The 17,028-nt window shown below is 44.6% G+C and overlaps 1 protein-coding gene across 1 annotated transcript in view; it reads right to left on the bottom strand.

Moving 5' to 3' along the window:
* The window catches only part of galnt16 (UDP-N-acetyl-alpha-D-galactosamine:polypeptide N-acetylgalactosaminyltransferase 16), a 115,710-nt gene that overhangs the window by 26,496 nt on the left and 72,186 nt on the right, over positions 1 to 17,028 (bottom strand). The window contains exon 9 of the mRNA XM_071366969.1: positions 3,475 to 3,578. Within this exon, the coding sequence (XP_071223070.1) occupies positions 3,475 to 3,578 (104 nt within the window). The remainder of the gene's footprint in view (positions 1 to 3,474; positions 3,579 to 17,028) is intronic.

Genomic DNA, 17,028 nt, shown 5'->3' with positions numbered 1-17,028 from the left:
GTCTGTCTCTCTGTCTGTCTGTCTGTCTGTCTGTCTGTCTGTCTGTCTGTCTGTCTGTCTGTCTGTCTGTCTCCATCTCTGTCTGTCTGTCTGTCTGTCTGTCTGTCTGTCTGTCTGTCTGTCTGTCTGTCTGTCTGTCTGTCTGTCTGTCTGTCTGTCTGTCTGTCTGTCTGTCTGTCTCCATCTGTTTGTCTCCATCTCTCTGTCTCCGTCTGTCTGTCTGTCTGTCTGTCTGTCTGTCTGTCTGTCTGTCTGTCTGTCTGTCTGTCTGTCTGTCTGTCTGTCTGTCTGTCTGTCTGTCTGTCTGTCTGTCTGTCTGTCTGTCTGTCTGTCTCCATCTCTCTGTCTGTCTGTCTGTCTGTCTGTCTGTCTGTCTGTCTGTCTGTCTGTCTGTCTCCATCTGTCTGTCTCCATCTCTCTGTCTTTCTGTCTGTCTGTCTGTCTGTCTGTCTGTCTGTCTGTCTGTCTGTCTGTCTCCATCTGTATGTCTCCATCTCTCTGTCTGTCTGTCTGTCTGTCTGTCTGTCTGTCTGTCTGTCTGTCTGTCTGTCTCCATCTGTCTGTCTCCATCTCGCTGTCTGTCTGTCTGTCTGTCTGTCTGTCTGTCTGTCTGTCTGTCTGTCTGTCTGTCTGTCTGTCTGTCTGTCTCCATCTCTCTGTCTGTCTGTCTGTCTGTCTGTCTGTCTGTCTGTCTGTCTGTCTCCATCTCTCTCTGTCTGTCTGTCTGTCTGTCTGTCTGTCTGTCTGTCTGTCTGTCTCCATCTGTCTGTCTCCATCTCTCTGTCTGTCTGTCTGTCTGTCTGTCTGTCTGTCTGTCTGTCTGTCTGTCTGTCTGTCTCCGTCTGTCTGTCTGTCTGTCTGTCTGTCTGTCTGTCTGTCTGTCTGTCTGTCTGTCTGTCTCCATCTCGCTCTGTCTGTCTGTCTGTCTGTCTGTCTGTCTGTCTGTCTGTCTGTCTGTCTGTCTGTCTGTCTGTCTGTCTCCATCTGTCTGTCTCCATCTCTCTGTCTGTCTGTCTGTCTGTCTGTCTCTCTCCGTCTGTCTCCGTCTGTCTGTCTGTCTGTCTGTCTGTCTGTCTGTCTGTCTGTCTGTCTGTCTGTCTGTCTGTCTGTCTGTCTCCATCTCTCTCTGTCTGTCTGTCTGTCTGTCTGTCTGTCTGTCTGTCTGTCTGTCTCCATCTCTCTGTCTGTCTGTCTGTCTGTCTGTCTGTCTGTCTGTCTGTCTGTCTCCATCTGTCTGTCTCCATCTGTCTGTCTCCATCTCTCTGTCTGTCTGTCTGTCTGTCTGTCTGTCTGTCTGTCTGTCTGTCTGTCTGTCTGTCTGTCTCCATCTCTCTGTCTGTCTGTCTGTCTGTCTGTCTGTCTGTCTGTCTGTCTGTCTGTCTGTCTGTCTGTCTGTCTGTCTGTCTGTCTGTCTCCATCTCTGTCTGTCTGTCTGTCTGTCTGTCTGTCTGTCTGTCTGTCTGTCTGTCTGTCTGTCTGTCTGTATGTCTGTCTGTATGTCTGTCTGTCTGTCTGTCTGTCTGTCTGTCTGTCTCCATCTGTCTGTCTCCATCTCTCTGTCTGTCTGTCTGTCTGTCTGTCTGTCTGTCTGTCTGTCTGTCTGTCTGTCTGTCTGTCTGTCTGTCTGTCTCCATCTCTCTGTCTGTCTGTCTGTCTGTCTGTCTGTCTGTCTGTCTGTCTGTCTCCATCTCTGTCTGTCTGTCTGTCTGTCTGTCTGTCTGTCTGTCTGTCTGTCTGTCTGTCTGTCTGTCTGTCTGTCTGTCTGTCTGTCTGTCTGTCTGTCTGTCTGTCTGTCTGTCTGTCTGTCTGTCTCCTTCTCTGTCTGTCTGTCTGTCTGTCTGTCTGTCTGTCTGTCTGTCTGTCTGTCTGTCTGTCTCCATCTGTCTGTCTCTATCTCTCTGTCTGTCTGTCTGTCTGTCTGTCTGTCTGTCTGTCTGTCTGTCTGTCTGTCTGTCTGTCTGTCTGTCTGTCTGTCTGTCTCCATCTCTCTGTCTGTCTGTCTGTCTGTCTGTCTGTCTGTCTGTCTGTCTGTCTGTCTGTCTGTCTGTCTGTCTCCATCTCTCTCTCTCTCTCTGTCTGTCTGTCTGTCTGTCTGTCTGTCTGTCTGTCTGTCTGTCTGTCTGTCTGTCTGTCTGTCTCCATCTCTCTCTCTGTCTGTCTGTCTGTCTGTCTGTCTGTCTGTCTGTCTGTCTGTCTGTCTGTCTGTCTGTCTGTCTGTCTGTCTGTCTGTCTCCATCTCTCTCTGTCTGTCTGTCTGTCTGTCTGTCTGTCTGTCTGTCTGTCTCCATCTCTCTGTCTGTCTGTCTGTCTGTCTGTCTGTCTGTCTGTCTGTCTCCATCTGTCTGTCTCCATCTGTCTGTCTCCATCTCTCTGTCTGTCTGTCTGTCTGTCTGTCTGTCTGTCTGTCTGTCTGTCTGTCTGTCTCCATCTCTCTGTCTGTCTGTCTGTCTGTCTGTCTGTCTGTCTGTCTGTCTGTCTGTCTGTCTGTCTGTCTGTCTCCATCTCTGTCTGTCTGTCTGTCTGTCTGTCTGTCTGTCTGTCTGTCTGTCTGTCTGTCTGTATGTCTGTCTGTATGTCTGTCTGTCTGTCTGTCTGTCTGTCTGTCTGTCTGCCATCTGTCTGTCTCCATCTCTCTGTCTGTCTGTCTGTCTGTCTGTCTGTCTGTCTGTCTGTCTGTCTGTCTGTCTGTCTGTCTGTCTGTCTGTCTCCATCTCTCTGTCTGTCTGTCTGTCTGTCTGTCTGTCTGTCTGTCTGTCTGTCTGTCTGTCTCCATCTCTCTCTGTCTGTCTGTCTGTCTGTCTGTCTGTCTGTCTGTCTGTCTGTCTCCATCTCTGTCTGTCTGTCTGTCTGTCTGTCTGTCTGTCTGTCTGTCTGTCTGTCTGTCTGTCTGTCTGTCTGTCTGTCTCCTTCTCTGTCTGTCTGTCTGTCTGTCTGTCTGTCTGTCTGTCTGTCTGTCTGTCTGTCTCCATCTGTCTGTCTCCATCTCTCTGTCTGTCTGTCTGTCTGTCTGTCTGTCTGTCTGTCTGTCTGTCTGTCTGTCTGTCTGTCTGTCTGTCTGTCTGTCTGTCTGTCTCCATCTCTCTGTCTGTCTGTCTGTCTGTCTGTCTGTCTGTCTGTCTGTCTGTCTGTCTCCATCTCTCTCTCTCTCTCTGTCTGTCTGTCTGTCTGTCTGTCTGTCTGTCTGTCTGTCTGTCTGTCTGTCTGTCTGTCTGTCTGTCTGTCTCCATCTCTCTCTCTCTGTCTGTCTGTCTGTCTGTCTGTCTGTCTGTCTGTCTGTCTGTCTGTCTGTCTGTCTGTCTGTCTGTCTGTCTGTCTGTCTCCATCTCTGTCTGTCTGTCTGTCTGTCTGTCTGTCTGTCTGTCTGTCTGTCTGTCTGTCTGTCTGTCTGTCTGTCTGTTCTAATCAGATGGGACAGAGACAATCTCAGTGAATGAAAACAAAGTCAAGCACGCACACCCCACTCAGTGAACTCACCAAAGTTCTCTCCCCCCCAGATGTCCATGTGAGTGTCGTATTGCCCCAGGTGGTTGAACCAGCTCTTGTCCATCACAAAGATCCCTCCTGCAATCACTGGGGTTCTATAGCAGACAACACAGAGGACAGACTGTCACACAATATGAACACCAAGCTTTCATAAAGGATCATATCCCACCCCTTTTCCATCTAATGTTATTCATTACCACCATGTTGGGGGGTTAAAAGCGTTAGCTCAGTAACCAAAAGGTCGAATCCCAGAGCAAGGTGGAAAAATCTGCCTTTCTGCCCTTGAGAAAGGTAGTTAACGCCCAACAACAACTGCTCACTGGGCGCTGATGACGTCGATTAACGCCTCTCTGATTCAGAGGGCAAGGGTTAAACGTGGAAGACACATTTTGGTTGAATGCATTCTGTTCAGAAGAGGTGACTCTGGGATGCTCTGTCCAGTGTCTGTGTTCTTTTGCCCATCTTAATATGTTCTTTTTGTTGGCCAGTCTGAGATATGGCTTTTTCTGCCTAGAAGGCCAGCATCCCGGAGTCGCCCCTTCACTGTTGATACTGAGAGTGGTGTTTTGTGGGTACTATTTAATGAAGCTGCCAGTTGAGGACTTGTGAGGCGTCGGTTTCTCAAACTAGACACTCTGATGTACTTGTCCTCTTGCTCAGTTGTGCACCGGGGCCTCCCACTCCTCTTTAAATCAGGATAACAGTTTTCAGCTGTGCTAACAGAATTGCAAAAAGCTTTTTCTAATGATCAATTAGCCTTTCAAAATGACAAACTTGGATTAGCTAACACAACGTGCCATTGGAACACAGGAGTGATGGTTGCTGATAATGGGTCTCTATATAACTACTGTAGTTACCTGATAGGCAGAGTGGTGACCAACACAATATAACTACTGTAGTTACCTGATAGGCAGAGTGGGGACCAACACAATATAACTACTGTAGTTACCTGATAGGCAGAGTGGGGACCAACACAATATAACTAGTGTATTTACCTGATAGGCAGAGTGGGGACCAACACAATATAACTACTGTAGTTACCTGATAGGCAGAGTGGGGACCAGCACAATATAACTACTGTAGTTACCTGATAGGCAGAGTGGGGACCAACACAATATAACTACTGTAGTTACCCGATAGGCAGAGTGGGGACCAACACAATATAACTAGTGTAGTTACCTGATAGGCAGAGTGGGGACCAACACAATATAACTACTGTAGTTACCCGATAGGCAGAGTGGGGACCAACACAATATAACTAGTGTAGTTACCTGATAGGCAGAGTGGGGACCAACAGAATATAACTACTGTAGTTACCCGATAGGCAGAGTGGGGACCAACAGAATATAACTACTGTAGTTACCTGATAGGCAGAGTGGGGACCAACACAATATAACTAGTGTAGTTACCTGATAGGCAGAGTGGGGACCAACAGAATATAACTACTGTAGTTACCTGATAGGCAGAGTGGGGACCAACAGAATATAACTACTGTAGTTACCTGATAGGCAGAGTGGGGACCAACACAATATAACTAGTGTAGTTACCTGATAAGCAGAGTGGGGACCAACAGAATATAACTACTGTAGTTACCTGATAGGCAGAGTGGGGACCAACACAATATAACTAGTGTAGTTACCTGATAGGCAGAGTGGGGACCAACAGAATATAACTACTGTAGTTACCTGATAGGCAGAGTGGGGACCAACACAATATAACTAGTGTAGTTACCTGATAGGCAGAGTGGGGACCAACAGAATATAACTACTGTAGTTACCTGATAGGCAGAGTGGGGACCAACAGAATATAACTACTGTAGTTACCTGATAGGCAGAGTGGGGACCAACACAATATAACTAGTGTAGTTACCTGATAGGCAGAGTGGGGACCAACACAATATAACTAGTGTAGTTACCTGATAGGCAGAGTGGGGACCAACACAATATAACTAGTGTAGTTACCTGATAGGCAGAGTGGGGACCAGCACAATATAACTACTGTAGTTACCTGATAGGCAGAGTGGGGACCAACACAATATAACTACAGTAGTTACCTGATAGGCAGAGTGGGGACCAACACAATATAACTACTGTAGTTACCTGATAGGCAGAGTGGGGACCAGCACAATATAACTACTGTAGTTACCTGATAGGCAGAGTGGGGACCAACACAATATAACTAGTGTAGTTACCTGATAGGCAGAGTGGGGACCAACACAATATAACTACTGTAGTTACCTGATAGGCAGAGTGGGGACCAACACAATATAACTACTGTAGTTACCTGATAGGCAGAGTGGGGACCAACACAATATAACTACTGTAGTTACCTGATAGGCAGAGTGGGGACCAGCACAATATAACTACTGTAGTTACCTGATAGGCAGAGTGGGGACCAACACAATATAACTACTGTAGTTACCTGATAGGCAGAGTGGGGACCAACACAATATAACTACTGTAGTTACCTGATAGGCAGAGTGGGGACCAACACAATATAACTACTGTAGTTACCTGATAGGCAGAGTGGGGACCAACACAATATAACTACTGTAGTTACCTGATAGGCAGAGTGGTGACCAACACAATATAACTACTGTATTTACCTGATAGGCAGAGTGGGGACCAACACAATATAACTACTGTAGTTACCTGATAGGCAGAGTGGGGACCAGCACAATATAACTACTGTAGTTACCTGATAGGCAGAGTGGGGACCAACACAATATAACTACTGTAGTTACCTGATAGGCAGAGTGGTGACCAACACAATATAACTACTGTATTTACCTGATAGGCAGAGTGGGGACCAACACAATATAACTACTGTAGTTACCTGATAGGCAGAGTGGGGACCAACACAATATAACTACTGTAGTTACCTGATAGGCAGAGTGGGGACCAACACAATATAACTACTGTAGTTACCTGATAGGCAGAGTGGGGACCAACACAATATAACTACTGTATTTACCTGATAGGCAGAGTGGGGACCAACACAATATAACTACTGTAGTTACCTGATAGGCAGAGTGGGGACCAACACAATATAACTACTGTAGTTACCTGATAGGCAGAGTGGGGACCAGCACAATATAACTACTGTAGTTACCTGATAGGCAGAGTGGGGACCAACACAATATAACTACTGTAGTTACCTGATAGGCAGAGTGGGGACCAACACAATATAACTACTGTATTTACCTGATAGGCAGAGTGGGGACCAACACAATATAACTACTGTAGTTACCTGATAGGCAGAGTGGTGACCAACACAATATAACTAGTGTAGTTACCTGATAGGCAGAGTGGGGACCAACACAATATAACTACTGTAGTTACCTGATAGGCAGAGTGGGGACCAGCACAATATAACTAGTGTAGTTACCTGATAGGCAGAGTGGGGACCAACACAATATAACTACTGTAGCTACCTGATAGGCAGAGTGGGGACCAACACAATATAACTAGTGTAGTTACCTGATAGGCAGAGTGGGGACCAACACAATATAACTACTGTAGTTACCTGATAGGCAGAGTGGGGACCAACACAATATAACTACTGTAGTTACCTGATAGGCAGAGTGGAGACCAACACAATATAACTACTGTAGTTACCTGATAGGCAGAGTGGGGACCAACACAATATAACTACTGTAGTTACCTGATAGGCAGAGTGGAGACCAACACAATATAACTACTGTAGTTACCTGATAGGCAGAGTGGGGACCAACACAATATAACTACTGTAGTTACCTGATAGGCAGAGTGGGGACCAACACAATATAACTAGTGTATTTACCTGATAGGCAGAGTGGTGACCAACACAATATAACTAGTGTATTTACCTGATAGGCAGAGTGGTGACCAACACAATATAACTAGTGTATTTACCTGATAGGCAGAGTGGTGACCAACACAATATAACTAGTGTATTTACCTGATAGGCAGAGTGGTGACCAACACAATATAACTACTGTAGTTACCTGATAGGCAGAGTGGGGACCAACACAATATAACTACTGTATTTACCTGATAGGCAGAGTGGGGACCAACACAATATAACTACTGTAGTTACCTGATAGGCAGAGTGGGGACCAACACAATATAACTAGTGTAGTTACCTGATAGGCAGAGTGGTGACCAACACAATATAACTACTGTAGTTACCTGATAGGCAGAGTGGTGACCAACACAATATAACTACTGTAGTTACCTGATAGGCAGAGTGGGGACCAACACAATATAACTACTGTAGTTACCTGATAGGCAGAGTGGGGACCAACACAATATAACTAGTGTATTTACCTGATAGGCAGAGTGGGGACCAACACAATATAACTACTGTAGTTACCTGATAGGCAGAGTGGGGACCAGCACAATATAACTACTGTAGTTACCTGATAGGCAGAGTGGGGACCAGCACAATATAACTACTGTAGTTACCTGATAGGCAGAGTGGGGACCAGCACAATATAACTACTGTAGTTACCTGATAGGCAGAGTGGGGACCAACACAATATAACTACTGTAGTTACCTGATAGGCAGAGTGGGGACCAACACAATATAACTACTGTATTTACCTGATAGGCAGAGTGGGGACCAACACAATATAACTACTGTAGTTACCTGATAGGCAGAGTGGTGACCAACACAATATAACTAGTGTAGTTACCTGATAGGCAGAGTGGGGACCAACACAATATAACTACTGTAGTTACCTGATAGGCAGAGTGGGGACCAACACAATATAACTACTGTAGTTACCTGATAGGCAGAGTGGTGACCAACACAATATAACTACTGTAGTTACCTGATAGGCAGAGTGGGGACCAACACAATATAACTACTGTAGTTACCTGATAGGCAGAGTGGGGACCAACACAATATAACTAGTGTATTTACCTGATAGGCAGAGTGGGGACCAACACAATATAACTACTGTAGTTACCTGATAGGCAGAGTGGGGACCAGCACAATATAACTACTGTAGTTACCTGATAGGCAGAGTGGGGACCAACACAATATAACTACTGTAGTTACCCGATAGGCAGAGTGGGGACCAACACAATATAACTAGTGTAGTTACCTGATAGGCAGAGTGGGGACCAACACAATATAACTACTGTAGTTACCCGATAGGCAGAGTGGGGACCAACACAATATAACTAGTGTAGTTACCTGATAGGCAGAGTGGGGACCAACAGAATATAACTACTGTAGTTACCTGATAGGCAGATTGGGGACCAACAGAATATAACTACTGTAGTTACCTGATAGGCAGAGTGGGGACCAACACAATATAACTAGTGTAGTTACCTGATAGGCAGAGTGGGGACCAACAGAATATAACTACTGTAGTTACCTGATAGGCAGAGTGGGGACCAACAGAATATAACTACTGTAGTTACCTGATAGGCAGAGTGGGGACCAACACAATATAACTAGTGTAGTTACCTGATAAGCAGAGTGGGGACCAACAGAATATAACTACTGTAGTTACCTGATAGGCAGAGTGGGGACCAACACAATCTTAACTAGTGTAGTTACCTGATAGGCAGAGTGGGGACCAACAGAATATAACTACTGTAGTTACCTGATAGGCAGAGTGGGGACCAACACAATATAACTAGTGTAGTTACCTGATAGGCAGAGTGGGGACCAACAGAATATAACTACTGTAGTTACCTGATAGGCAGAGTGGGGACCAACAGAATATAACTACTGTAGTTACCTGATAGGCAGAGTGGGGACCAACACAATATAACTAGTGTAGTTACCTGATAGGCAGAGTGGGGACCAACACAATATAACTAGTGTAGTTACCTGATAGGCAGAGTGGGGACCAACACAATATAACTAGTGTAGTTACCTGATAGGCAGAGTGGGGACCAACACAATATAACTAGTGTAGTTACCTGATAGGCAGAGTGGGGACCAGCACAATATAACTACTGTAGTTACCTGATAGGCAGAGTGGGGACCAACACAATATAACTACAGTAGTTACCTGATAGGCAGAGTGGGGACCAACACAATATAACTACTGTAGTTACCTGATAGGCTGAGTGGGGACCAGCACAATATAACTACTGTAGTTACCTGATAGGCAGAGTGGGGACCAACACAATATAACTAGTGTAGTTACCTGATAGGCAGAGTGGGGACCAACACAATATAACTACTGTAGTTACCTGATAGGCAGAGTAGGGACCAACACAATATAACTACTGTAGTTACCTGATAGGCAGAGTGGGGACCAACACAATATAACTACTGTAGTTACCTGATAGGCAGAGTGGGGACCAGCACAATATAACTACTGTAGTTACCTGATAGGCAGAGTTGGGACCAACACAATATAACTAGTGTAGTTACCTGATAGGCAGAGTGGGGACCAACACAATATAACTAGTGTAGTTACCTGATAGGCAGAGTGGTGACCAACACAATATAACTACTGTAGTTACCTGATAGGCAGAGTGGGGACCAACACAATATAGCTACTGTAGTTACCTGATAGGCAGAATGGTGACCAACACAATATAACTACTGTATTTACCTGATAGGCAGAGTGGGGACCAACACAATATAACTACTGTAGTTACCTGATAGGCAGAGTGGGGACCAGCACAATATATCTACTGTAGTTACCTGATAGGCAGAGTGGGGACCAACACAATATAACTACTGTAGTTACCTGATAGGCAGAGTGGTGACCAACACAATATAACTACTGTAGTTACCTGATAGGCAGAGTGGTGACCAACACAATATAACTACTGTATTTACCTGATAGGCAGAGTGGGGACCAACACAATATAACTACTGTAGTTACCTGATAGGCAGAGTGGGGACCAACACAATATAACTACTGTAGTTACCTGATAGGCAGAGTGGGGACCAACACAATATAACTACTGTAGTTACCTGATAGGCAGAGTGGGGACCAACACAATATAACTACTGTATTTACCTGATAGGCAGAGTGGGGACCAACACAATATAACTACTGTAGTTACCCGATAGGCAGAGTGGGGACCAACACAATATAACTACTGTAGTTACCTGATAGGCAGAGTGGGGACCAGCACAATATAACTACTGTAGTTACCTGATAGGCAGAGTGGGGACCAACACAATATAACTACTGTAGTTACCTGATAGGCAGAGTGGGGACCAACACAATATAACTACTGTATTTACCTGATAGGCAGAGTGGGGACCAACACAATATAACTACTGTAGTTACCTGATAGGCAGAGTGGTGACCAACACAATATAACTAGTGTAGTTACCTGATAGGCAGAGTGGGGACCAACACAATATAACTACTGTAGTTACCTGATAGGCAGAGTGGGGACCAGCACAATATAACTAGTGTAGTTACCTGATAGGCAGAGTGGGGACCAACACAATATAACTACTGTAGCTACCTGATAGGCAGAGTGGGGACCAACACAATATAACTATTGTAGTTACCTGATAGGCAGAGTGGGGACCAACACAATATAACTAGTGTAGTTACCTGATAGGCAGAGTGGGGACCAACAGAATATAACTACTGTAGTTACCTGATAGGCAGAGTGGGGACCAACACAATATAACTAGTGTAGTTACCTGATAGGCAGAGTGGGGACCAACACAATATAACTACTGTAGTTACCTGATAGGCAGAGTGGGGACCAACACAATATAACTACTGTAGTTACCTGATAGGCAGAGTGGGGACCAACACAATATAACTAGTGTAGTTACCTGATAGGCAGAGTGGGGACCAGCACAATATAACTACTGTAGTTACCTGATAGGCAGAGTGGGGACCAACACAATATAACTACAGTAGTTACCTGATAGGCAGAGTGGGGACCAACACAATATAACTACTGTAGTTACCTGATAGGCAGAGTGGGGACCAGCACAATATAACTACTGTAGTTACCTGATAGGCAGAGTGGGGACCAACACAATATAACTAGTGTAGTTACCTGATAGGCAGAGTGGGGACCAACACATTATAACTACTGTAGTTACCTGATAGGCAGAGTGGGGACCAACACAATATAACTACTGTAGTTACCTGATAGGCAGAGTGGGGACCAACACAATATAACTACTGTAGTTACCTGATAGGCAGAGTGGGGACCAGCACAATATAACTACTGTAGTTACCTGATAGGCAGAGTGGGGACCAACACAATATAACTAGTGTAGTTACCTGATAGGCAGAGTGGGGACCAACACAATATAACTACTGTAGTTACCTGATAGGCAGAGTGGGGACCAACACAATATAACTACTGTAGTTACCTGATAGGCAGAGTGGGGACCAACAAAATATAGCTACTGTAGTTACCTGATAGGCAGAGTGGTGACCAACACAATATAACTACTGTATTTACCTGATAGGCAGAGTGGGGACCAACACAATATAACTACTGTAGTTACCTGATAGGCAGAGTGGGGACCAGCACAATATATCTACTGTAGTTACCTGATAGGCAGAGTGGGGACCAACACAATATAACTACTGTAGTTACCTGATAGGCAGAGTGGTGACCAACACAATATAACTACTGTAGTTACCTGATAGGCAGAGTGGTGACCAACACAATATAACTACTGTATTTACCTGATAGGCAGAGTGGGGACCAACACAATATAACTACTGTAGTTACCTGATAGGCAGAGTGGGGACCAACACAATATAACTACTGTAGTTACCTGATAGGCAGAGTGGGGACCAACACAATATAACTACTGTAGTTACCTGATAGGCAGAGTGGGGACCAACACAATATAACTACTGTATTTACCTGATAGGCAGAGTGGGGACCAACACAATATAACTACTGTAGTTACCTGATAGGCAGAGTGGGGACCAACACAATATAACTACTGTAGTTACCTGATAGGCAGAGTGGGGACCAGCACAATATAACTACTGTAGTTACCTGATAGGCAGAGTGGGGACCAACACAATATAACTACTGTAGTTACCTGATAGGCAGAGTGGGGACCAACACAATATAACTACTGTATTTACCTGATAGGCAGAGTGGGGACCAACACAATATAACTACTGTAGTTACCTGATAGGCAGAGTGGTGACCAACACAATATAACTAGTGTAGTTACCTGATAGGCAGAGTGGGGACCAACACAATATAACTACTGTAGTTACCTGATAGGCAGAGTGGGGACCAGCACAATATAACTAGTGTAGTTACCTGATAGGCAGAGTGGGGACCAACACAATATAACTACTGTAGCTACCTGATAGGCAGAGTGGGGACCAACACAATATAACTAGTGTAGTTACCTGATAGGCAGAGTGGGGACCAACACAATATAACTACTGTAGTTACCTGATAGGCAGAGTGGGGACCAACACAATATAACTACTGTAGTTACCTGATAGGCAGAGTGGAGACCAACACAATATAACTACTGTAGTTACCTGATAGGCAGAGTGGGGACCAACACAATATAACTACTGTAGTTACCTGATAGGCAGAGTGGAGACCAACACAATATAACTACTGTAGTTACCTGATAGGCAGAGTGGGGACCAACACAATATAACTACTGTAGTTACCTGATAGGCAGAGTGGTGACCAACACAATATAACTAGTGTATTTACCTGATAGGCAGAGTGGTGACCAACACAATATAACTAGTGTATTTACCTGATAGGCAGAGTGGTGACCAACACAATATAACTAGTGTATTTACCTGATAGGCAGAGTGGTGACCAACACAATATAACTACTGTAGTTACCTGATAGGCAGAGTGGGGACCAACACAATATAACTACTGTATTTACCTGATAGGCAGAGTGGGGACCAACACAATATAACTACTGTAGTTACCTGATAGGCAGAGTGGGGACCAACACAATATAACTAGTGTAGTTACCTGATAGGCAGAGTGGTGACCAACACAATATAACTACTGTAGTTACCTGATAGGCAGAGTGGGGACCAGCACAATATAACTACTGTAGTTACCTGATAGGCAGAGTGGGGACCAGCACAATATAACTACTGTAGTTACCTGATAGGCAGAGTGGGGACCAGCACAATATAACTACTGTAGTTACCTGATAGGCAGAGTGGGGACCAACACAATATAACTACTGTAGTTACCTGATAGGCAGAGTGGGGACCAACACAATATAACTACTGTATTTACCTGATAGGCAGAGTGGGGACCAACACAATATAACTACTGTAGTTGCCTGATAGGCAGAGTGGTGACCAACACAATATAACTAGTGTAGTTACCTGATAGGCAGAGTGGGGACCAACACAATATAACTACTGTAGTTACCTGATAGGCAGAGTGGGGACCAGCACAATATAACTAGTGTAGTTACCTGATAGGCAGAGTGGGGACCAACACAATATAACTACTGTAGCTACCTGATAGGCAGAGTGGGGACCAACACAATATAACTAGTGTAGTTACCTGATAGGCAGAGTGGGGACCAACACAATATAACTACTGTAGTTACCTGATAGGCAGAGTGGGGACCAACACAATATAACTACTGTAGTTACCTGATAGGCAGAGTGGAGACCAACACAATATAACTACTGTAGTTACCTGATAGGCAGAGTGGGGACCAACACAATATAACTACTGTAGTTACCTGATAGGCAGAGTGGAGACCAACACAATATAACTACTGTAGTTACCTGATAGGCAGAGTGGGGACCAACACAATATAACTACTGTAGTTACCTGATAGGCAGAGTGGGGACCAACACAATATAACTAGTGTATTTACCTGATAGGCAGAGTGGTGACCAACACAATATAACTAGTGTATTTACCTGATAGGCAGAGTGGTGACCAACACAATATAACTAGTGTATTTACCTGATAGGCAGAGTGGTGACCAACACAATATAACTAGTGTATTTACCTGATAGGCAGAGTGGTGACCAACACAATATAACTACTGTAGTTACCTGATAGGCAGAGTGGGGACCAACACAATATAACTACTGTATTTACCTGATAGGCAGAGTGGGGACCAACACAATATAACTACTGTAGTTACCTGATAGGCAGAGTGGGGACCAACACAATATAACTAGTGTAGTTACCTGATAGGCAGAGTGGTGACCAACACAATATAACTACTGTAGTTACCTGATAGGCAGAGTGGGGACCAGCACAATATAACTACTGTAGTTACCTGATAGGCAGAGTGGGGACCAGCACAATATAACTACTGTAGTTACCTGATAGGCAGAGTGGGGACCAGCACAATATAACTACTGTAGTTACCTGATAGGCAGAGTGGGGACCAACACAATATAACTACTGTAGTTACCTGATAGGCAGAGTGGGGACCAACACAATATAACTACTGTATTTACCTGATAGGCAGAGTGGGGACCAACACAATATAACTACTGTAGTTACCTGATAGGCAGAGTGGTGACCAACACAATATAACTAGTGTAGTTACCTGATAGGCAGAGTGGGGACCAACACAATATAACTACTGTAGTTACCTGATAGGCAGAGTGGGGACCAGCACAATATAACTAGTGTAGTTACCTGATAGGCAGAGTGGGGACCAACACAATATAACTACTGTAGCTACCTGATAGGCAGAGTGGGGACCAACACAATATAACTAGTGTAGTTACCTGATAGGCAGAGTGGGGACCAACACAATATAACTACTGTAGTTACCTGATAGGCAGAGTGGGGACCAACACAATATAACTACTGTAGTTACCTGATAGGCAGAGTGGGGACCAACACAATATAACTACTGTAGTTACCTGATAGGCAGAGTGGTGACCAACACAATATAACTAGTGTATTTACCTGATAGGCAGAGTGGGGACCAACACAATATAACTACTGTAGTTACCTGATAGGCAGAGTGGTGACCAACACAATATAACTACTGTAGTTACCTGATAGGCAGAGTGGGGACCAACACAATATAACTACTGTAGTTACCTGATAGGCAGAGTGGGGACCAACACAATATAACTACTGTATTTACCTGATAGGCAGAGTGGGGACCAACACAATATAACTACTGTAGTTACCTGATAGGCAGAGTGGTGACCAACACAATATAACTAGTGTATTTACCTGATAGGCAGAGTGGTGACCAACACAATATAACTACTGTAGTTACCTGATAGGCAGAGTGGGGACCAACATAATATAACTACTGTATTTACCTGATAGGCAGAGTGGGGACCAACACAATATAACTACTGTAGTTACCTGATAGGCAGAGTGGGGACCAACACAATATAACTAGTGTAGTTACCTGATAGGCAGAGTGGTGACCAACACAATATAACTACTGTAGTTACCTGATAGGCAGAGTGGGGACCAGCACAATATAACTACTGTAGTTACCTGATAGGCAGAGTGGGGACCAGCACAATATAACTACTGTAGTTACCTGATAGGCAGAGTGGGGACCAGCACAATATAACTACTGTAGTTACCTGATAGGCAGAGTGGGGACCAACACAATATAACTACTGTAGTTACCTGATAGGCAGAGTGGGGACCAACACAATATAACTACTGTATTTACCTGATAGGCAGAGTGGGGACCAACACAATATAACTACTGTAGTTACCTGATAGGCAGAGTGGTGACCAACACAATATAACTAGTGTAGTTACCTGATAGGCAGAGTGGGGACCAACACAATATAACTACTGTAGTTACCTGATAGGCAGAGTGGGGACCAGCACAATATAACTAGTGTAGTTACCTGATAGGCAGAGTGGGGACCAACACAATATAACTACTGTAGCTACCTGATAGGCAGAGTGGGGACCAACACAATATAACTAGTGTAGTTACCTGATAGGCAGAGTGGGGACCAACACAATATAACTACTGTAGTTACCTGATAGGCAGAGTGGGGACCAACACAATATAACTACTGTAGTTACCTGATAGGCAGAGTGGGGACCAACACAATATAACTACTGTAGTTACCTGATAGGCAGAGTGGTGACCAACACAATATAACTACTGTAGTTACCTGATAGGCAGAGTGGGGACCAACACAATATAACTACTGTAGTTACCTGATAGGCAGAGTGGGGACCAACACAATATAACTACTGTATTTACCTGATAGGCAGAGTGGGGACCAACACAATATAACTACTGTAGTTACCTGATAGGCAGAGTGGGGACCAGCACAATATAACTACTGTAGTTACCTGATAGGCAGAGTGGGGACCAACACAATATAACTACTGTAGTTACCTGATAGGCAGAGTGGTGACCAACACAATATAACTACTGTAGTTACCTGATAGGCAGAGTGGTGACCAACACAATATAACTACTGTATTTACCTGATAGGCAGAGTGGGGACCAACACAATATAACTACTGTAGTTACCTGATAGGCAGAGTGGGGACCAACACAATATAACTACTGTAGTTACCTGATAGGCAGAGTGGGGACCAACACAATATAACTACTGTAGTTACCTGATAGGCAGAGTGGGGACCAACACAATATAACTAC

The sequence above is a fragment of the Salvelinus alpinus genome, chromosome 25, assembly GCF_045679555.1.
Source record: "Salvelinus alpinus chromosome 25, SLU_Salpinus.1, whole genome shotgun sequence".
Lineage (NCBI taxonomy): Eukaryota > Metazoa > Chordata > Actinopteri > Salmoniformes > Salmonidae > Salvelinus > Salvelinus alpinus.
This window is presented reverse-complemented; position numbering and strand designations above follow the sequence as displayed.